A 21,802-nucleotide genomic window follows, 5' to 3' on the forward strand; every position below is an offset into this window, starting at 1 on the left:
TAGGCTTACCACAACGGGTTTTTTTGTTTTTTACCCAAAGAAAGAACTAGGGTTCACCGTGACTTGCAAATAAATAAGGGCTAATCACATTTAATCTCCTCAAGGTATACCCCATTTTTCAGTTTACCCCCTAACCTTTAATTTTGCTCACTTAACTCCCTTTAGGACAAAAGTACCCTTGCATTTTTTTGACTTTTTATTTACCTTATTTTCCTTTCTTTTATTTCCTTTTCTCTTTCTTCCTTATTTAATTATTCCTCTTTCTCATAAAAATTTTCATCTTAATGATTGAAATTAAAAAGGAGAAATTGCAGAGATCTATCTTCTCCTTAAATAATTTTAAAAAATATTCAAATCACTCTCCTAAAATACAATTTTTTTAGCCATTCAATTCTTTTAATTTTGAATTTTTCTCTTTAACTTTCTAATTTCTCATTTTATTCTCAAGAAAATATCAGAAGATGAAATTATTTTCCTTTCTTTTATTTCTTTTTCTCTTTCTTCTGTCTTTCATTCTTTCCAATAGAAAATTCCATTCAACGAAAATTTTTATTTTAAGTTTGTAATTGCATATTTCTGGGTGAAGGTTTAAAAGGCATCAAAAATTAATTTTGATTTTTTATATGATGCTACGTGTCACAAAATTTTTTTATTTCAAAACTTCCTAATCCAAACACACCGTACATGCAAGTAAACTACATTATTTCTCTGATGTCAGTCTCTGATCGTGTTACACAATTATTATTGTACACTACCACATTCATTCATTTACATAATCCATAATTAATTAATTAACCGAGTGGAAATAAACAAATAATAAATTTGAGTTTGTTTGGACAAAGATAATTTGATTTATAAAATTTATTCTCACAAATGCCAATCACCTTTTTATCTCACATATATCACATCACAAAAAATACTACCGTAAATATCTCAAATAAATCATACAAATGCCTTTAGAAGAAAACCTAACCAAAACCGTCTTTCGAGAAGAAGGGCAAAGCCAGTTCTAGGCTTTTACCACCTTTCTCTTTTTCTTTCTCTGAATAAAATGTTGTCGCTCGTGATTTCCATTTGTAGTTTTTTGTTTGATCAAATCACAGAGAAAGGAAAGGACCACCGAAAGAGACAAACCAAAGTACAGGAGGGATCAGAGTGCAAAAGAGAGGGACGGAAGAAAATAAAGGAAAGGTTTGAAATGAAATGAAAGCTTTTATTCATCACCACCGCCACCACCATATCACCATATCGGATAAAGCACCATTCCTGATTCCACTCCTCCTTTGAGTCCCCTCTCCTCCACACACACTAGTACATTATTACTTACTCTCTAATTCAAGTATGATGAAATATCTATCCATCCCTCAAAACACACACAGTCACACGCACTCTCTCTCCCCAGCATTCTGAAAAACTCTGAAAAGAGAACTCTTCCGCTAGGGGTAGGCACAGGCTTGTGCCTAGCCACGTTTTCCACTGCAACACACAGTAGAGTAGTGAAAGCACCGGCACCTTTATCCAAACCAAACCATGAAGTTACTTGCTTGCTCAATGGGTGGACGAGAGAGAGGCTACGGCAAATCAATAAGACGAAACATGGAGGGCTGTGTGACAATCCTGAGCCAGTTATTGCCACTTGCAGCCAGCAGCAGCTGAAGCAAATTGCAAAGAGAGTAAAAACTTTTCAGCACCTGCTGCTCAGCAGATAAAAAAGCTCTCTCTCTCAGAGTCTCTTCGCTGCCAGCAGCAGCAGGCACAAGAACATGATGATGGTCTGTTCTCTTATTCCAAGGCAATCCCCCAACCCCATAAGCCACAACCTTTCCCATCCACAAACAAATAACCTCCCCTCTCTTTTCCCACGTCCCGCCATTACTACACCTCAATTTATTATTCTTGCATACTAAATTCCCCAAGACTTCCTGGTTACAATCCAACGACTACTGACTAGCATTTAAAGGTAGTCCCGTCCTACGGCTTAACAAGGAATACCCCCATCAACACTGCTCCCATACCGCAGCGTGGGATCATTTGTATTCTTCTTCATGTCATTCATGCAAATTCCTCAACATTTAACCAAAAACAAAAACCGCAAAAATGAGCCATGCATTTGAAAATTTTCTAAAAACTCGGAAATTTCAATTCACCTCATCAAAGAGAGAAGGAAAGTGATGATAACAAAAAAAAAGGTTACAAACAGGCAACTAACGGAACTAGGATTTAGTGAGTATTCATTTCCATCTCATAACTAAGACGAAACAACTAGTAAAGACTAGCCAACCCTACATAAGAGTGGTAAATGATAAGCAAGGCATAAGTACACGGGAAGGAGAGATTTCAAAACAAAGATTATGCTGGTAGAAATTAAAAACTAGCGAGGACGAGGAAGGCCTCTCAACGTTGTTCATATTACCATGATCAGACAGTAATCAGTCGGGAAGCAGCGAAAAAGAGAAGAACCCAAGCCCACCACATAGATTTGAACAAATTACTCGTCGTCATCAGTAAGGCGGTGGATGTTGCTGCGGTTGTCTGGCTGTGGGAGCCCAGATCACGTCAGAAGGCAAGTGACAACTGTACAAAGAAACCCCACTGCAAGAGTCCACACCTCCCCCCTGAGCTGGCGACCGTCCTCCACCACCATCGCCGCCTCCTCCTCCGGATACCGTAGGCCCCTCGCTACCTGCAGCTGCAGCAGCCGACCCAGAATTCCTCTCGTCTTCCAACGGCAGTCTATGGAAAGAAGGGCTATTGAAACTCGCCGCGATCAAATAAACCGTCCCAGCTGTGAACAACGATCCCACAACTGTTCCTCCCACGACTTGCCCTTGCGGCCCGGCTAGAGATATAGTAAACCCATTACCTATTCCGTTGCTTAATGCCGCAGAAGTCGAAAAGGAGTGAGAATTCTGCGGAAGTATCGTTGCAGAAAGCGACAAAATATCGAAACGGCCATGGAAAGTAACGCTAGCTCCTGGGGTGGTGGAAGGTTGGCGAAGAGTAACGTTGGAAACGGTGCCGGAGCCGTTTAGTATGCACAATCCGGTGCTGCGTTTGCGGCAGAAGGTCGTTACGGTTTCGAGAATGTCTACTCCGCCGGAGATTTCGAGAACGTAGGGGCTCATAGAAGGCTCCGCTTCACGGGTAATGATGACGGGAGGCTTGGGTTTGTTTTTGGACCCAGGTGGCCGGCCTCGGGGGCGGCGGACAACCTCTATGGTGGCCCCATCGTTACCCGAGGATGGTGTTACTAATGTTTGGGTCTTGGAGGTGGTGGCGGCGCTGGCGGAAGGGGTGGTGGGGCTACGGTGGTGGCTGTCGACTTCTTCGGAAGCTTGGCATTCCCGGGGGTTGAAGGAGTGGTGGAGGAGGGTGGTGGGCTGGGGCTGAGGCGGCAGAGGGTGGTGGAGGAATTTTTGGGTCTGATGGAGCTTGGCAAACATCGGGTTGGAATGACCATCTTTTTCCTCTTTTACATAATCTCCCTTCATTTTTTCCGCCCTATATTTTCTTGAATACTTTTTTTTTTTTTCCTTTTCTTTTTTTTTTTGGTTTTGTTTTGTTTGTGTGGAGGAGGGCTTATTTCTGGAGTATAAAATATACCACCTCTGATATACTTAGTGTTATTAATGATGATGGAAACAGGGAGGGAGGGATGATTGGATAGTGTACACTGGGATTTTATATTGGAAATCAATAAAATAAGGGCAGATCAATTCAAGAAAATGAATAAAAGGATGGGGAGAGGAGAGAAAGGAGGGGACACACAGTCACACAGTCAGAGAGAGAGAGATGTGGGACTTGGCAGGTAAAGGGCCTAAGCTGGTAAAGGAAGTGGGAGAAGGGATTGGATTTGGACAGGAATTTTCCCTATATAGCTTGGTGATAAAAGAACAGATGACTTGGAAACGATGTGGTTGTGTGTGAACAGTGAATACTACTAGTCTACTACTACTATTATATATATATATATATATATATATATATACATACATACATATATGGAGGAGGCTGGGGACAGGGGGGGCATGGGAGCATGGCAAATGGTGGGGGGGATGGGGAGGTGGGTGAACTTGGAAACTAAGGAAGCTGGTAAAGACCAAAGGCTCCACTTAATGCTGCTACTACAACTTGGTAGGGCGGGGGGTGGGGGGACTTGGGGGGAGAAGAAGATGGGAAAGCAAGGAAGGTTTGGAGGAAGACTTTGTCCAGAGATAAGAAGAAGGTTGGCGAAGAGACTAGAGGGTAAAACAGTAGTGTAACAGTAGAAGATGGAAACCTCAAGCTTTGGTTTTCTACTCTAGTTGTAGGAGTAATTTTTCTTTCTTCCACTCCATCGAGTTTGAGAGAGAGAGAGAGAGAGAGAGAGAGAGGGGTTGGGTTGGGTTGGGGGAGGAGTCAAGAAATGGTTAGCCGCACCTCCCCCGACCGAGTGGATTTGACAAGGACATTGGGGGGTTTATTTCCCAGGGTGGGGGGCTGAAACTTGAAGAAAGAATGATGTGGCTTGTTTGGTTTTCTTTCTTTTTTGCCCTTTCTTCTTTGCTTTGCTCTCATCCTTTATGTCAAAAATCTATCATCATCTTCCTCGATCTATCCATCTTCCTATCTCTCTCTAGAGTGATCTATTTGTCACCTTATGCTCCCAACCAAATATTTTTGTCATCTTTTTTGTTGATAGAGATAGAGATATATATATATACATATATGCAAGGAAGGAAGGAAGGAAGGAAGGATGTAGGCTTTCTCATCCCTCTACTGTGTGTTTGTCTTGTTTGGGGATGGCAAAAGCAAATTCAAAGACTCATTGCTGCTGCTCGCATCCTTTGACGAGAAGCCCTTTTGCTGAATTTGCACCATCCATCCATCCATCTCTCGCTTTTTGTTTTTTTTAGCTGCTTCTGCTCTTTTTCTTCTTCTTTTGGTAAAAAGATAAATAAAGATGTTATAGGATGACGACAATTATTACTATTAACTCATCTACTTCTAAGGTCAGGTAGTAGACTAGTAGTAGTAGTATTTTCCGGGACCAAGGGGGGGGGGCAGCAACAAAACAATCAATGCTGCTCAAAATTTGGGCCATTGCATAAACTTGTGGTTGGGATCCAATTGGGTATCAAAACTAATCACAATTTCGCGTTTTGGAGCTACACTACTATCATCATATTGGTTCTTGCTTATCAAAAATTGAACCTGACAATTTCTCATTCACTAGTTTATGTGCCCAAGTCTTTACCAACCCAATCATAATCCCACAAAAAAGCACTTCTGAGTTCAAACAAATACTACCACTATAGAGCTAGCTAGCTATCTTCACGGGGCTTCACCGTGCGTGCATGGTAGTGTGTCTTGAGCCCACCATATCCTTCCTTCCTTCTTTTTTTTTTTTGGTTGGGGATACTGTAGAATTTGTTCTAGACTTATTTCTATTCTATACACTAGAGGTTCGAAAGGGATTAAATCTTTGTTTGGATTGCATTTTTTTGAATTTTTTTATAAAAAAATTAATATAGCGATTTAATATATGCGAGATAAAAAAGTGATTTAAAAATGTATTCACGCTGAATCACCGCCGATCGAGACGACGGGTACCTATGCAGCATATCCTTCCTGTGTTTTAGCGGTAGTATCATTTATGCTGCTGTTTCAACTCTGTGTGCGTAGGGACGGCCCCTAAATTGTTTTCTTTCTTGTTTCCCCGAACTTTCTTTCTTCCTTTCTTTCCATTAAAGCTTAATTGCAAGCGGTGACATTTTGGACGGAGTTTCAATGCTTGCAATCATTTGGGTGGCATGGCATGCTAACGTGTAGATTCAGTTTTTTTTTTTTTTTTTTCTCTTCTTATAAGAAAGTCAAAAAGGGTTGGTGATACATTTTTCCTTCAATTTTGAATTAATGTGACGGTGAGAGGCCTCCAATTTTGGGCTGCTATAGTATTTACTAGTAGTGATTTACGGGTTACTATTCCATTTTGAACGAGGACAAAAACCTCTAAACATTTGAAAGTACTCACTTTTCAGGGATAAGTAGTAGAAGTGTTTCTAAAATTAATTCAGGGATTAGGTTAATATTAGAGTGATAGAATAGAACAGTAAATTATATTATCAATGGTTTATTACGACGCCTTGTAATCTTGATGATATTTTCCTTCCAACTAATGATATGTATGTTTGAATTTACAAGCTACAATTACCAGGTCGAGCATTTGGGTTGGCACCAGACATATATATCCGAAGTGCTGGTTGTAATAGGTCTCAGAGAGGAGGAGGAGGAAGGCGAGGGAGGGAGGGAGTGATGACGGTGGTGGCTGTGAGTGGCAGTATTAATTTTTTTTTTTGAAAAAAAATATCTTAAAAAACTTTTTAAATTTTAAAAGCACACCTAACATTTATTGTAAAAGTTTTTTCAATACATAATATTGTTACAATAAAATATTTCAAAAGCACCGAAAAACACAGCTAATCCAAACGAAGCCATTCGGTGGGTATGCCGTATGCATAGAAGTTAAGCGGCATTTGGTTAATTTGATCTAAAGAAAAATACATGGAGACCTCACAATACAAATCAAAAAGCAGACAAAGGATGTAAGATGCAAATCCTGATCAGCATGGTCGCAGTCCAATTCATGCGGATTGACACATGAAATGCATGAAGAAAATTCGAAAGGAATAGAAACAAAGGATGAATAATTAAGTAGAACCGTAGTAATTATGCAAGTCTGCTGCCAATGCGTCGACCTTTCTTGTGATGAAGTTTTGAATCAACAATTGCAATTTATCCAGCTTCGGCTTGTTGATTTTCCGAGGAGGAGGGAGGGGTTAATACAATTGTATGATCGTTGTACTTTTTACCTGATTTAGTATATATTTTTGTTACACGCGTAATTTTTGTTCCTATGTATCAACTCAATAAGATGAAAATCCCAATTGTACTTCCCCTTCTTTAAGATTTTCCCGTGAGAGTTTTTGCCACTCTTTGCTAGTAGTTTCACAGTAAGGCGGGCCCAAAATGTCAGAGCTTGAGCGCAAAAAGTAGTAGTAGTAGTAGTTCGCAGGGTGTGTAAAATGGAAAAATTTCGATTTATCGACTGAATTGGAATTCGGTAATTCAGAATGAAAATCAGAAATTTGATTTCAAATTGGTCGAATTCGGTAACAAGATTTTTCAAATCGAAAATTCCGATTTCGAATTGTTTTTCATTTATATATAAAATATAATATAACATTTATATTATAATAATAATTTTTATATTCATGAATTCGGTGAAATCGAAATTCCTATTTCGATTTCAATTTCGTTTTCACACACATATATATAATATTTTATATATATATGTAATATAATATTTATATAATAATAATAATAATTTTTATATTCATGAATTCGGTGAAATCGGAATTTACCGAATTTCGAATTGAATTCTGAACGAATTCGAATTTGGAATTGGTGAATTCCAAATCGAGTGTGTTTAGATTGTAAGTTATTTGCCCAAATATATTTGCTTACATCACCGTTACAATTTCAAATACACATTTTTATCTTCTCAATTACCTTTTTATCTCACACACATCACATCACAAAAAGTGCTACAATAAAAATATCTCAAATAACTTACAATCCAAACACACTCTGATACCAAAATTCTGAAAAATTTCGATTTCAATGTTCTGAATTACCGATTTCGATTTCGATTCACACCCCTAGTAGTACATACTTAAAGCTACAATTTCTTATTTTCTAACAATTTTTTGCAATGCAACTAGTTTCGTTCTTATTTTGGATGGGCATGGTTTTCAAAATTCTCAAACAGTTTTTCACTATTTCTTTTTTTTTTTAAATTCTTATAGACACACTTTTTTAAAAATGCACTACAATAAAAATTTTCTAAAATTAAAAATAAAAAACAAAAACAACTACCCAAATGGACAAATTTTGTAAAATAAAATTTAGTCAAATCGAACAAAATGCAGATGAGTAATTATTGAGTTTTCCTAAATATATAACACAAATCTTTTAATATTTCTTGAGTTTCCATTCGTTTGAGTATTAACAGCTTTACGGCTAGTTTGGGAGATAAGATTTGAACAGAAAAAAAAAAAAGGGAAAAAAAAGTTAGGTGTTTCGAATGTTTAAGAAGCCGATTTGATTTAGGACGATGGAGATGCCCTCTACAATTAAAAAAAAATTTCCCATCCAAAATCATGTAGAAAATGAAGGAAAGTTGGGGGAAGCCTAAAAAATTTTAAAATTGTGCATTCTATCTTTAAAATGCTATTGAATGAAATTTTATTGACATATATGTTTATAATCATCTCCTTTCTTTTACAAACTCACAAATATCATCAAATTCTCTTCTTTTCTTTTCTTATCCTCTCTTTTCCTTATAAGCCTTTCTCTTATTTTCTTTTCTATCCTCAACTTCCAAACTAACTACCTGTAAAAGTTTTCATTTATCATTTGAAATTTAATTGCCCTTTGAATTAGTAGTAATAGCTTCCTTTACAATTTTTATTGCATCCATGTTGCAAACAAAGGAGACCCCAAACGGATAGTTCGCTGGTTAGCTCTTTGGGCCTTGACTAGGGGTCACTGTTTCGATTCCCACTTATTACCGTATGGTACATCTTTGGGGTGAGCTCTGCACCATCGGAGGGCTAGTCTGATGTAAGTCAAGATACCCATGTATTGACAAAAAAAAAAAAAAAAAAAAGTTGCAAACAAAAAGGTCAAAAGATGCCACTTTAACTGTAGCCTAGAAGTAATAGGCTTCCAAAATAGTCGGTGGATTCCCGGTAACTATGCCCTCGATGTTCTTTATTGCTTTCCTCTTTTTACTTCTTTTCACCAAGCACCATGGAGCCTCTCTTTGTGCAAATAGTCGAGGCTGTTACTCAAATTAGGAAAGCCGGTCTCAAAGTTGAATCCATCAAAGAGAAGGCAAATCAAATGCACCGCCCATGACACAGATACGCGAAGCTTCTGTTATTCTCGCTTCTCAGGAAAAAGCCAAAGCAAATTCTGTGCTTGTCTTTTAGTAGTTTTTTAACTACTAGTAGGTCATTCGGAAGGCCTTCATAATGCTCTTCTAAACATAAGCCAGATTTCCCTTAATAATTCTTGCAGCGTGCTGATTATGCATGTTAAATCCTCCTTAGACTGATCACTTGATCATTCTGACTAAGAAGTCAAATTCAAAATGCAATCGGCCCAAAACTCCGAGTCAGATGGAAGTGAGAAAATGGAATTGAGTGGAATATAACTCCTAAATTCACAGATTATAGATGATTTTGTTTAACCACTTTGAGCCCACCTAGTTACAAGTTATATGTCAACATTGACACTTTTGGTTTAGCGGTTAAAATTGAGATCTCAGGACTTAAAAAGATCCTCGAGTTCTAATGTCCTCTCCGCGTCTTAAATTTCACCCCCATTTCGATTAAAAAGGGAAATAATAGACTAGTTTTTTTTTATGAAGTTACATGTGCAAGTAACTCTTTAAGATTACCGAGCGAAGGCCTCGTTCCCTTTCCATCTCTCAAATTCTGGTTTTCTAAATTTGGAAAAAAAAGCGAAAGTTGCCCAGGGTATCTAAGAAAATTTTGGAAAATAGCAAAGGTCCATGTGCGTTTAACTTTTTAAGATTTCAAGTCCCTGTTTGCATGTGCATGGAACCCTTGATCACAGAGTCTACTTTTCTAACTTTGAGCTTCATTTACTCTTACGCTTCATTTGCACAAACTTAAAAATTCGAAACAAAAGAAATTGCGCTTTATGATCACGCTTCATCTCATTCGTAAACGACACGAGGTTGCATATTAAAAATCAATTGAAACTGGAAATAGATCACAGAACACTCTCGATTGCAATTGAATTTAGAGAGCATGCAAAACCCAAAAAACATAACACGTGCACAAAGGCAATGCTCCGAGCTTGGGCACGTCACTCAGGGGAGCATTTTAGGTGCCTCAGGCTTGGGAAGTCAGGGCTTGCAAAAGGGGTAACTCAGGAGGCTTCGGAAGGGTTGGTAATTGAGGCAATGCTGCTGGTAGTTCAGGCTCAGGAAAAATCGGTTTTGACAGGGCTGGGATATCGGGCAAAAGGGGGAAACTCAGGATTTGGCAGTTGAGGCTCTCAGGTAAAGTTGGCAAGTCAGGTAGGTTCAGGCAAAGTTGGAAATGCAGGAAGAGATGGGAACTGGGGTTTGGGAAGCTCAGGCACCGCAGGCAAAGCTGGTGGATCCAACAGGCAGCTAATATTTACTTCGAAGCTACTCATTGCAGAGAATGTAAGCAGGAGGAAAAGAAGAAGCAAAGCAAAAGAGCTCTGATAACTTGCCATGTCTCTTTTACTGTTGCGCAGCTGTTCATAACTTTGAAAGAAGAATAAAGTAATTCCGTAGAATGCGATACTTGTAAAAAGCATTCTTTTGGAATTCATGGCTAGATGCTGCCTCTAAGAGTCCGGCAGTGGACTACTACTATGATAGGAAGGAGAAAAATATGAGAGGGTAGTCAGGAAAACGCACGGAGTTTTTCAAGCAAGTTAGTTGAACTTCTCCAACTATTTCTTCACACAATAACCAGCCTACTCTGTACGACTCCTATCCCTTCCAAATTTCTTTTGGAATATTATAAGCTGCTTCATATTCATAAATTGCACAGTGATTAATCCCAGGCCACTTTAAGTTTAAGATAGGGAATTGATATTCGCATTCCCTATTTAATTTCCTGCGCTCCGATTCACCCACAAAAAATATATAGTCTCTGAGGAATGCTACTAGAGGCCTAACTGAAGAGTGCGCATACCAGAAAGAAGTGAAAAATCACTCACTCCAGTATCATATGATCGACTCTCTATCACAATTACATGGAAATTGAGAAGCAGAAAGGATAATAACAAGAACGAAAAATTACGTCTCAGACAAGGGCTCTTCCATCATATGCGAGCAACATAGGAATTAGCCTGGGTTACGTATCTCACCCATCTATACGGATTGTAAGTTTTGGATTTTTTTGCTATCTGCAAGTATTTCACCTGCATCAGAGAATTCTGAATATTAGTCAACTGCAAGAAGAATGACAACTCATCCGGAAGGGGATCCAAAGAGGAAATAAGAAGAATCAATAACGGCCTTTAGATTACTAAGAAGTATTGATATTCTTACCTGGAGCCTAGAAGGGTTGTACATTGGTACGGTGAAGGTCATGCTCACAGGTCCAGCCTCCTTTGTGATATTCCCTGCATCAATCAGCACCATTGAGATCAATATAGCAATGAATGAGGAAATATCTAACACACAGAACTAAGAGAATCATCTCCCCAAAAGTTCAAGAATCTTCTAGCGTACCATGTAATTCTTGCGAAAAAGTCAGCTTAGCACGCAGTGTATGTTCTGATCCACCGATGATCTGCAGATATTGTATCAATCAGCAACACTTGCCAGATAATTAAGTTACAATACACTTCAGCAAACTGAATAAAAGAGTTTTAAGCATGTTGAAAGTCAGGAATGCTAGGAAGAAAACGTTGCCTTCTTCAAACTCCACTCCAGTCTCCTATTTGATTCCTTGAAATCAGTTGTCTGTCCAACGGCTCCAGGTTCCAACTCAAAACTAACTCTGAATGAAGGATAGAAAAGAAGTTAGCATCCAACACCAAACAATTTATAGTGCACCTTATTGGTTAATACACTCGCGTTGCCAGACTTTAGCCTTTTGATCTAAAGCAGATGCGCAATACAAGTCTAACTAAGCCCGACCAAGAACAATGCATATCATAAACTGGTTGCTGTAAAGCTTAAACGAGATTCCCTGCCCTCTAATCAGCAGGATCTATCACTCCGAATAAAGTAAATAAAAGTGGAGAAGGGGGGATAAAAGAGGGAGAGACAAGTTGATGCAAGCTTTTGTTCGAGATAATTAACGGAGAGGTAAAGTACGATGTCTTGTTTCCTTGTGATTGTGAAAGCAGCCTAAGGCTAAAGAGTAATGAATGCCCCCGCAAGAAAGAGTCCTCCAACCTCACAAATTCTCGAGCCTATCTGAAATATAGCATGGTGGTCAAGGGCCCGCTAAAGACAGGGATTAGATTCTCACCATGCCCATCACTATTCCTGCTTTCTCCGCTCTAGTCTAACTTATAACTAATCCCATCCCACTTCTCCACTCTAGCTGAATTCCTCAGTATCCGCAATCCTCTCCACCTAAACTTCTCTCTCATGCAGAAGAGAAAAATGATCTCAGTATGGCAATTATTTTTGCAAGTTCTATGCTCCTACATTCTTCTGCAACACCCCCCCCCCCACAACACACAAAAAAAAACCCAAAAAAAAAACAAAAAAACGAAGAAGAAGCTGTTTTTGTTAACTCGCACAAAAGGACGTGCAACTCACTTCAGAGAAGGAAAATATTCCAAACTTACCTTGTGGTGTATTTAGGCAATGGCATCTGCACTACAATTGTATTTGCAGTAATGCTTGAAGGAAACTCAGCACGGATTTTCAACATAACTTCAGCCTGAAGAAACAGAAAGATGGAGAATTTACAGCTAATCAGAAGCACAATCTCACAGTCCAATTTTGGCCAGTAGGATTGCCCCTTTTTTTTTTTTCAGTTGCTCCAATTTTAAGGAAGAAATGCATGGAAACAAGATTTGTAGACACTACCTAACAAGTCTAACAACTTAAGATATAATACAAGTTAAAAGGAAAGCTTATACGGATTAAAACATCAAGTTCCAGGAAACAGAAATCTACCCTAAGCTGTCCAGCTTCTTCAATTAATGTGTTAATACGGAAAGGAGGCTTAAATTCCTGAGTTATACGGTAATTCATGACTGGAAATTCACCGTCTGGTGGAACCTGATCAAACAAAAAGGACAAAGCAACCAATTCAGACAAAAAGGATTCTCGTAAGGAACCAAAACCGATACAGTTCGCGAACGTCTCGTATCATTCACCAGACTTAGGGTCCTGTCCACATCAAAACTATCCAGATGTACAGACTCATGGAAATTGCAGTCATCCAGTATTACAGCACCTGAACCTGACGAACCCCCATAATCTGACACAGAACATAAAGTTTGATGAGGTAGTGTCCTCCAATACAATGCAGTATAGGACACTTCTGAGAGTCTGGGAAATAGGAAGCCTTAAAAGAACATATTACAATACATGCACAGTATACGATAAAAGATCTATTGAATCATTGTATGGGACTTTTAGATTGAGAACAGGTTAAAGAACGAATCATAGAAGTTTAGAAATATATATGTAGGCAAGCAATTTGAAATACCATATATTGACCTCCCGCCTCTTCCAATGGTTAGCTCATCAGTAAGAGCTAATCTGATTTCTGGATTTCCAGTCAGATAACTCTTCATTTGAATAGTTCCATCAATTTCAGAAGTTAATATATATCCCTGAAGAGCATGAGCAACATAATCTTACAACAAATGGAAATAATCTGAAAATTACATAAGTCAAATTACACTAGAGATCCTAAAAAGAATGCAGATTCAAGCACTACATCACAGGCAAGTTACTCCTTTTACAGAAGATTAGCTGGGTAATGATAAGCATGAACACAACAGTTCACTGTGTGTGGCACATAAAGCGTGAAACATCAAACTACAGGAAAATAACAAATCCCTTAGCTGAGAACTATATAGTACAAAACTTTAACTTTCTTTTCCCCCTAGATATGTTGATTTTTTAGTTTTCTTCCTTTATTGTCCATTACTTTCATTGATAAACAACATCCAGAGTTTTGCTGGAAATACTCAAAATTGTCTTTCTTCTGAAAATAATACAAAAACACATGAACTAGTAAAGTTTATACTTGATGATTTTAAGCTTCCACTTTCTACTGTAAAAAGCAGAAAGACAAACTTGCTCTGGATTCCTGAACAGATACAGAAGCCACAAACTCCAGGCATTTACACTTAAATCCATATTCATGGACATGAACCTTCGCCTTCACTTCATCTTGGTGAGGCAATAAAGAGTTATCATATTGCTCAAGTATTGAATTTCCCAAACAGCCAACACTGGAAATTATCTGAAGGAAATATCTCATTTAAAATGGATCTGATCTTACGACTAAACATTCTCTCCATCCTGAACGTAACGTTAATATTTCCTCACCCTTCTCATAATTCTTGTCATGGTCATTCATTTAACTAGACCTCCTGTTTAGATTAACTTTTTTCTTGTTAACAGCAGGGGCTGCACGAACACAGGCCCCCACTGCCACAAATTATGACGTAGGCGGGCACCCCTCTCAAGTGCAATGGAGGTCACCGACCTAGGCCATGGGCCTTCTTGATCACCCATTGACCCCATCCAGGTAAGTACGCATTTAGATTAACTTCCACATGCATAAGAACATTATAATGGCAGCAAATACAAAAGATTACTTTGAGATCCAAAAGGAGGAAGAAAACCACTCACACTAGAGCTAAAAGTGACACTGATTTTCTCAATAATGTCCACAAATATCTCCTCCCTCTTACGACCTCCTGGTTCATTTGCCACCACAGACTTTGTAATGGCTGTTCCGGGCATTCTTTTGCTCCCTTGCTGAAACCATTAAGGTTATAGGAGTTAATGAAAGCATATCATCTTAGTACCAATACAAAAGCCATAGCAATGTATAAACTTGGTGTTGATGTTCATGAGATATGCAATACCATAAACAAGGAAGCAGGACCAAGGGGAGGCAAACGGGCAGCATCAACCACAATTGGCTCGTTAAATACATATGACTTCAACACTTCAGTAGATGTTGTTTGTACGTATCCAAAATCCTAGCAAGGAAAGAATATGAAGCCATGCTCCAAGTTATAAGCTACTGAATAGCATGAAATGCAAAAAGGAAACAAAGGGAATGCTACACCAGACTGTCATTAACCACATAAACAAGACCCCATGTAAATTTTAGAAAATAAAAATTCCTAAATATAAATGGGATAGCTAGAATGGTGTGAAGTTATGAACAACCAGACTCAGAAATGTAATATAAGAAACAAATACCAGTGATAAATAACTCCTAGCAAATATCATCATTGGAGAGACAAAGACTAATATGTAATTCTTGGTGATGACGAAACTCCAGCAGCAGATAATTACATGAATTCTGAGTTTCTTTGCAATAACAGGCAGAGTATACATTACTAAGTACATCCATCATCCTAGCACTTACAATGACTTCGTCAAGCAACTCATAGACGAGAACAAAATTTTTGCGCAGTGAATCTTCACTAAGCACACCAAGATAATCTTTGATGACACGCGCAATCCTCTGTAAAAGCTCCAAAACCAGAGAAGGCGAGGTATTTGTTCTCATGGTCGCAACAAACAGCAGACCAACCACCTTAACATGGAAGTAGTTTACACCGTCCACGTTCTATTCATGTAAGAAAAGTAACATCATTAGCTTGCACTGTTCAGAAACAGTTAGACGCTAATAACAAAAGCATGCCAGAAAAAAACATGAGAAGAATGATAACCAAGGTACACAAAAAAACATATATGCCACCTGTAGGTAACAGATATCCATCATTTTCAGAATTACATTCTTCCAGTTGAAATAACACTACTAGTGAATAAACAAGGTCAGCATTACTTCTTTTTTCTTGTTAAAGGAGGTACTTTGTGCATGTTGTTACCAACCTTTGCTAATTTCAGAAGCAAAAGTACTCTAATACAGAAAAAGGATTTCGTCTCTTGGGTCCCCCAGAGGTGTCAGAATTTCTAAAGTACTCTAATACAATCCTTTATACAGATAAATATCACACTTACAAGCAGTTCCACACGGAAACAAAATACCTACAAAGACAGGTGGAGCCTCCTCTTCGGCATCTTCACTCCAAAACTTTACTTTGCGGAAGAAAATCTCTGCACTCCCTTTTTGCACATCACCACGATCTGAATTCATTCACATAATCTTAGCAAGAAAGAAGTGACAATCTGATAAATACAATTTAAAAGTGCAAGTATATTCATATTTGTAACATATAATATCAGTCGCCCCTATTACGTGAGTTCAGGCATTCCCCAGGGTCTGGCCACAATGAGCTTAATTGTTTATCATTCGATAAAAGTTCCAAAAGAGCTAACCAGAAAATTAGAATCAAATTAAATCATGGAATAGCGAAAAAAGATATAGTACTCTTTAACAAATAGGAAAAAGTAGAATCATGGGAGTACTTATTTGCTTACGCTATTCAGTGAATCAAGCATTAACATAGAAAAATGAAATATCCAAAAATTACGAAACAAAGAACAAGGAAATTTGCGTCGGCATTGATGGAACTTGGATTATTGAAACCAAATTCAATTCCCAATTGGCATAACTTTTTTTAGGTAAGTACACAATTAGCATACATACAGGCAGAATCGCACTGATTAGCATCTATAATCGATAGAGATATGAAAATTCGAAGCTAAAGAGTTAATAATGAGATCTGCAACGAACATTCTGATTTCAAAGTTTTCGAGAGACGCATGTATAGAGAGAATAGAGGGGGAACTCACAGTCGCGAAAGACGATGTTATCGCCTCTTTGCGAGAGGACGAAGAACTGAGAGATCATCACCACCAGTGCACCACCACCACTTACTGGACGCTTCCGATTGGGAGCTTCGAAGCTTTTTCAGCTTTAATTCCTATCGGGTCGGGTCAACCTGATTTCCTGTCTGCACTGAATAGTACGGTACCACTCCACTTATAGGGACAACTGAGAAATTCAGCGAGACGACGTCGTCTATATTTCTCTTTCTTTCTTTCTTTTTTTTTTGACTAGAGGATTTGTGAGTAAATTCAGCTAGACCAACGTGGCATACATCCTAAAAGGTATAAAAAGGGGAGTATGAATATGAGCAGCAGTAATGGTAATGGCACCATGACTAGGTGGCTAAATTTGGAATTTCACCTTAACATATTAGTATTGTACAGATTGAGTTGGGTTGGTGGAACATTGGTCTTGTTGCCTTACTACGTGGAAGCAATTGGAGGCTGGTGAAGTTGCATGTCATTTAGGGTTCGTTTGGTTCCCCATAGAATTGGGGTTTAGAATTGGAATTGGGGTCCCAATTCCAATTCTTCAGTTTGGACACCGGCAATGCCAGAGAATTAGAATTCAATTTGAATTCTACGAGCCATCAATTCCACAAATTCAATTCTTTGGTAAGACCTAAGAATTACAATTCCAATTCCATAATTTCACCTCCTATTCGGGTTAGTACGCGGATCGTAATGGGTAAAAAATTAAAATCGGGTCAACTATGTGAGCAGCCCTCTCTCGCGATCTAATTAGTCACTTTTCCTCAACCGCAAGTGCTTCTTCTGTGCGTCATCCCCTTCACCGCCACCCTAACATTTTGTCTCTTCCACCACCGTCTCCGGCATCGCTCTGCCACGCATCTACCCATCACTTCAGCAATCGCAAGACTGCTCCAAACTGGGTTCTTCAGTCCGGAAGGTAACAACTAAAAGCTCTCCTTTGCCTTCGATTTTTAACTTTGCAGCATTGAATATTGAATTCTGAATTTCTTTGACTCTAACGGCTATGCCCCTTTCGTGCTCTGATGGCCAGTGATTTGATGTCTCTCAGATCGTACCAGTGAATCGGCCCTCTCACCTTACTTCAGTACTTACTACCTGCTTTGGTAATTTGGATGGGGTGGAAGTCCCTGGGATGGCATTTTTGTTTTTGATGGCCTTGCATGATTTCAATGGCTCGAGTCTTGCCTTGATGTTTGCCTCTGCCATTCATAAAGTTTAGTTTATTAGTGCATGGTTTCGGTGGTAAGTTTGCCCTTCGCTAGGTTTTTCATAACTTACTTGGATGCACAGAGTGTAAGAGGAGGAGTAGATTAGTATTTTATCTTACTTGGAAGAAAAAGAAGAAGGAAATTGGTCCAGAAACTGATCAAATCACTTTTATGCTGCCTGCAACAAAAGTATTTTCTAACATTTAGACTAGACTGTTTTATGATTTCATTCTGTAAGGGAGGCCTACCTCATCGAAAATTTTGTTGAAAACTTCTTATGTTACATGGTCACATATATAAACTTAAAAACTTACATCGAACCAAATGCTTTGGGTCCAAAATGGAAGATAGGAAGAAGGTGTGGAAAATACAAAAAATCAGATTCAGTTTACCATGTACTTTTAGGAATTGGCATTAGGTTACTGAAATTTTGTCATTACTCCCTCAACCATTTAAACATTAAAGGAAAGAAATTGGAACCGGAGGCTCCACAATGTTGTCAAATTTGGTGCCCAATTTGACAAAGCCGGTACATCTACATGTTGGTAAACAGAGGAAGGATCATGGATGGTTTGGACTCAGAATTCTATATTGATACTCGTCCAAGCATGAGTGATGCTGAGGACGCATAGATTACTGTTATCGTTTATTGTACATGTTAGATAATGTAGTGAATTTGGAGAACCTTGGCTTCCAGTCAATAGATAAGTCCTGTGTATGTACGTTGTCGCAGTTATTCAACTAGAGTTTGATATATAGATGTATGCTAAAATAGTTTTACCAGCAATTACCAAGGTCTTTTATATTTTAACTGGTGCTTGAGACTTCTTTGAAGTTGTTAATTCACATATGCATGAAGGTCATTAAGTAAAAATTTGATTTTTGCCTGCAGCTTGGATGTTTGGCATGCTTTGAGCACTTAAATCCACTTTCTACTGACTTATCCTTTGTCTTCTGCATTTTGAGTGATTTAGTAATCTCTCTTTCTGTCAATGTTCACTTGAGCTCTTTGATATATATGGTCTCTTTTTGGGGGAAAATGAACGACATCATACTACTGCTTGAATGGATATGGAATTCAAAATACAGGGGTCATTACTGACTTCCAGTTTGATTGGTGACAGAAATTGGAACCGGAGGCTCCACAATGTAGTCTTGTTTCTAGAAAGAAAGCTTTGTCGGGACTTTTCTGTTTCTTTCTTTTGTTGCAGTGTGCTGGATAGATTTCTAAAATTGAATTGGATAGATTTCAATTGTTGAAGGGATTTGACTTACTTATGAATGACAGGACAAAGTATGACACTTTTTCTGGTCTCGGAGATGACTTAAAAAAGGATTGGCTATTGATGCACATTGGTAATTGATTTTTTTTTTTGGGTAATCTCCAGTTGAAGTTGTTTTTGTAGAAGAAGTTGAGCTGATTGCTGGAAGCCCAAGTAGAGCAAGTAAAAGTTGTTACTACTCCATCGTGTATCCATGACTTTTTAAATTCTGATGAGTTCTTTTGTCATTTTCTTGTCATTTATTTTTAAGAAAATGAAGAACATATGGAACAAATAGGAAAAGTTCTTGATTGATTTTCGCCGTCCTGCTTAGTTGAATTCATAAACTCTGCTAAGAATGTCTGAGATCTTTATTTGTGAGTCAGTCCTGTGCCTTTGGAAGAATAAACCTACTTGTGTGAGACGTAGCTTGCTGTTGAGATGCTGAAATTTGTTTGCATTATCCATGGTATTCACCAATATCTGATGTTCTTCATATCTAGGTACTTAAGGTATTGACTTATGGACCAGCATTCTAAGTGCTGGATGTGTCATACCATGGAGCTTGCTGTAGGGTCTTTAGTTGGGGAGCAGAGCTGTATGCTTTGGGGTCTTCCTTTTTTGTTGCTTCTGGAAAGTAATTGAGATTGTTTCCTTTGTCTGTCAAGTAAACTGAATTTATTTGTTGAGAATGTTAATTAAATTGTTTTACAAACGTACTATTTGAGTTAATTAGTGACTAATTCAATGTCCAATATTCTACCATGTTTTAAGAAATATGCTAGTGTCATTGGGGATTTACTTTTAAGGGGGTGAGGTCCAATTTTGGTTGGATGCCAATATCTATACCATCTGGAAATGTTCACCAAATAAATTGATATGAGAGTGGGAAAAAATAAATTATTAAAGGCACAAATTGGTTCTTTCTTTTAAATCTTTAGTAAAAATTAGCTAAATGTAAGAAAAAAAGAAATTATTATATAAAAAAGAAAAAAAAAGAAAAATTTTATGTAAGCAAATGTTTCATGAAAACAATTCTAATTCCTAATGAATTCTTCTCTCATACAAACAAAGAATTTGGAATTTCAAATAAATTCCGTATCAATTCTATACATTTCCCAAACGAAAGAATTGAAATGATTTGGAATTTCAATTCATAGAATTCCAATTCTATAGAATTTCAATTCTAATTCAATTCTAATTCTGTAGAACCAAACGTAGCCTTAGTGTTTTTTGTCCTGGCAATCTCTTCTTCCCACCTATGTTTAAAACTATGTAGCCCATCTATGTTTTGTATAGAGGTATCATTGTGATTTGGACGGATTTGGATTGATTAAAATGAGTAATTAGTATAAATAAGTCAATCCATTTATACTCATTTAATTAGATGGGTATAAATGGATAAGTTAAAAAATGAATTGGGTAATCTAATTATCTATTTATAATCCATTTATTTTAATTTTTGTAAACTCATTTAAATTCATTTTTACAAACTAACTTATCAATTTATACTACCCTTTGCACCCATCATTAGTTTTAAATATTTACGTATAATGTTCAATAAGCCAATTATCAATTTTTTTCCATCTTTACTCTATGTCACAAAATTACATACTATTTAATAATTGAACAATAAGAATATAACAATTTGAATTAAATACTATAAAAGTTAACAGAAAAACTTAATCAAAATATTTTGAACCCCTAGCAGTTTTTTCGTATTTAAAATTTTATTTTAAAAAATGTAGGAAAAGAGGCTAAAACTTGTCATAAATTGGTAATGCTAAAAAATGAGCAAGTTAACAAACTAAGAAAAAATAAAATGATAAGATAAAACCAACAAATAATAATAATAATGAAACAAAATTAGTTAACATCGTGACAAAATGAAGAATTTGAAAAAAAAAATGGGTGGGAGAAGACAATACTAAATAGATTAATTGGATTTGATGGGTTATCCAATAATATCGATTTATAAATGGATATTATTGGGTAACCTATTTATACCCATATGCAAAAATTGAAGATATCCATATCCATTTATTCATGAGCAGGTATAAATAAATTTAGTTAAATGGGTTTGTTTGTCACCTATAATTTTGCAATAGCTATTAACATTAGTTTTCTATCATGCAACCATCTACTTTTGCTAAGGTAAATAGTGTTTTTGTCTACGGCTCTTCGTTTGAGCTTTCCATCCTGTAATAATCAACTTTTGATAACGCACAAACTACTACAAATCAATGTACCTAAGTATTCTGAACTCCACTCTTCCATCATCAAATTCACTCACATCCACTCTTAACTCCGTACGCACAACTAACAATGTTATAAAAAACTGGGCACCCTCATGCATCTCATGAGACACAAACAAACTAGTTGCATCACCAAAAAAGATACAATGTTGATGGGCATCGCGATGGTCCCAAAATCTAAGAGGTATTATATAAGAATTTTTTTAAAAATTTATTATAATATTTTTTTGAGATTTAATGTATATAAGGTAAAATAGTAATTAATAAATATATTAAAAATTTATTTAAAAAAAATAAAATTATACTTCAGAAAACAGCAATTCAAACAAGGCTTTAGCTCAACTATTACACACGTTGTCTCTCTCTTTTTGGGAGGTTTCTCTCTCTAGAACAAAGAGCTTTCTCTCCTTAAGGTAGGAGCTTTTGAATTTTCAAATTGCGCCAACTTCTAAATTGCACCAAATTTCAAACTACACCAACTTTCACACCTTCACCGATCCAATCGCAAAGTCA

The 21,802-nt window shown here is 37.4% G+C and overlaps 2 protein-coding genes, 1 long non-coding RNA gene and 1 pseudogene across 5 annotated transcripts; 1 reads left to right on the top strand and 3 right to left on the bottom strand.

The window, feature by feature from the left end:
• Positions 1-2,117: 2,117 nt before the first annotated feature.
• On the bottom strand, positions 2,118-3,969 carry LOC113714876 (AT-hook motif nuclear-localized protein 17-like). The gene has a single exon (XM_072069104.1). The coding sequence runs from the start codon at positions 3,489-3,491 to the stop codon at positions 2,502-2,504; it is 990 nt and encodes a 329-aa protein (XP_071925205.1). The 5' UTR covers positions 3,492-3,969; the 3' UTR covers positions 2,118-2,501.
• A 6,833-nt stretch (positions 3,970-10,802) lies between these two features.
• Positions 10,803-16,716, bottom strand: LOC113714901 (AP-4 complex subunit mu). Of its 2 annotated transcripts, none has more exons than XM_072069360.1 (13): positions 16,535-16,716; positions 15,831-15,925; positions 15,201-15,404; positions 14,689-14,805; positions 14,450-14,578; positions 13,293-13,419; positions 12,958-13,061; positions 12,755-12,859; positions 12,421-12,515; positions 11,531-11,618; positions 11,348-11,408; positions 11,165-11,238; positions 10,803-11,034 (listed from the first exon to the last, which is right to left on the bottom strand). In XM_072069360.1, the coding sequence occupies exons 1-13, from the start codon at positions 16,590-16,592 to the stop codon at positions 10,936-10,938; spliced, it is 1,356 nt and encodes a 451-aa protein (XP_071925461.1). In that variant the 5' UTR covers positions 16,593-16,716; the 3' UTR covers positions 10,803-10,935. The 2 variants fall into 2 exon arrangements, with proteins under 2 accessions (XP_071925461.1, XP_071925462.1); XM_072069361.1 differs by having other exon boundaries at positions 15,827-15,925; positions 16,535-16,555.
• LOC113715287 (U1 spliceosomal RNA) lies at positions 14,218-14,353 on the bottom strand (annotated as a pseudogene).
• Positions 16,717-17,069: 353 nt separating the features above from the next.
• Positions 17,070-19,349, top strand: LOC140015607 (uncharacterized). 2 transcript variants are annotated; one of them, XR_011822248.1, is made up of 2 exons: positions 17,070-17,480; positions 17,595-19,349. It is a non-coding gene; the product is annotated as an uncharacterized lncRNA (long non-coding RNA). The 2 variants fall into 2 exon arrangements; XR_011822249.1 differs by having other exon boundaries at positions 17,613-19,349.
• The last annotated feature ends 2,453 nt before the right edge of the window (positions 19,350-21,802 follow it).

This window comes from Coffea arabica, chromosome 10c, assembly GCF_036785885.1.
Source record: "Coffea arabica cultivar ET-39 chromosome 10c, Coffea Arabica ET-39 HiFi, whole genome shotgun sequence".
NCBI lineage: Eukaryota > Viridiplantae > Streptophyta > Magnoliopsida > Gentianales > Rubiaceae > Coffea > Coffea arabica.

What these genes read in the sequence shown, in the direction of transcription:
- LOC113714876 (XM_072069104.1), bottom strand. Translation starts at nt 3,491, where the DNA reads ATGAAGGGAGATTATGTAAAAGAGGAAAAAGATGGTCATTCCAACCCG.
- LOC113714901 (XM_072069360.1), bottom strand. Translation starts at nt 16,592, where the DNA reads ATGATCTCTCAGTTCTTCGTCCTCTCGCAAAGAGGCGATAACATCGTC. An exon ending in AGTTGCTTGACGAAGTCATT is followed by an intron (nt 14,806 to 15,200) that starts GTAAGTGCTAGG and finishes TTTCCTTGCTAG; the next exon opens with GATTTTGGATACGTACAAAC. An exon ending in TGGAGTGGAGTTTGAAGAAG is followed by an intron (nt 11,409 to 11,530) that starts GCAACGTTTTCT and finishes CAATATCTGCAG; the next exon opens with ATCATCGGTGGATCAGAACA.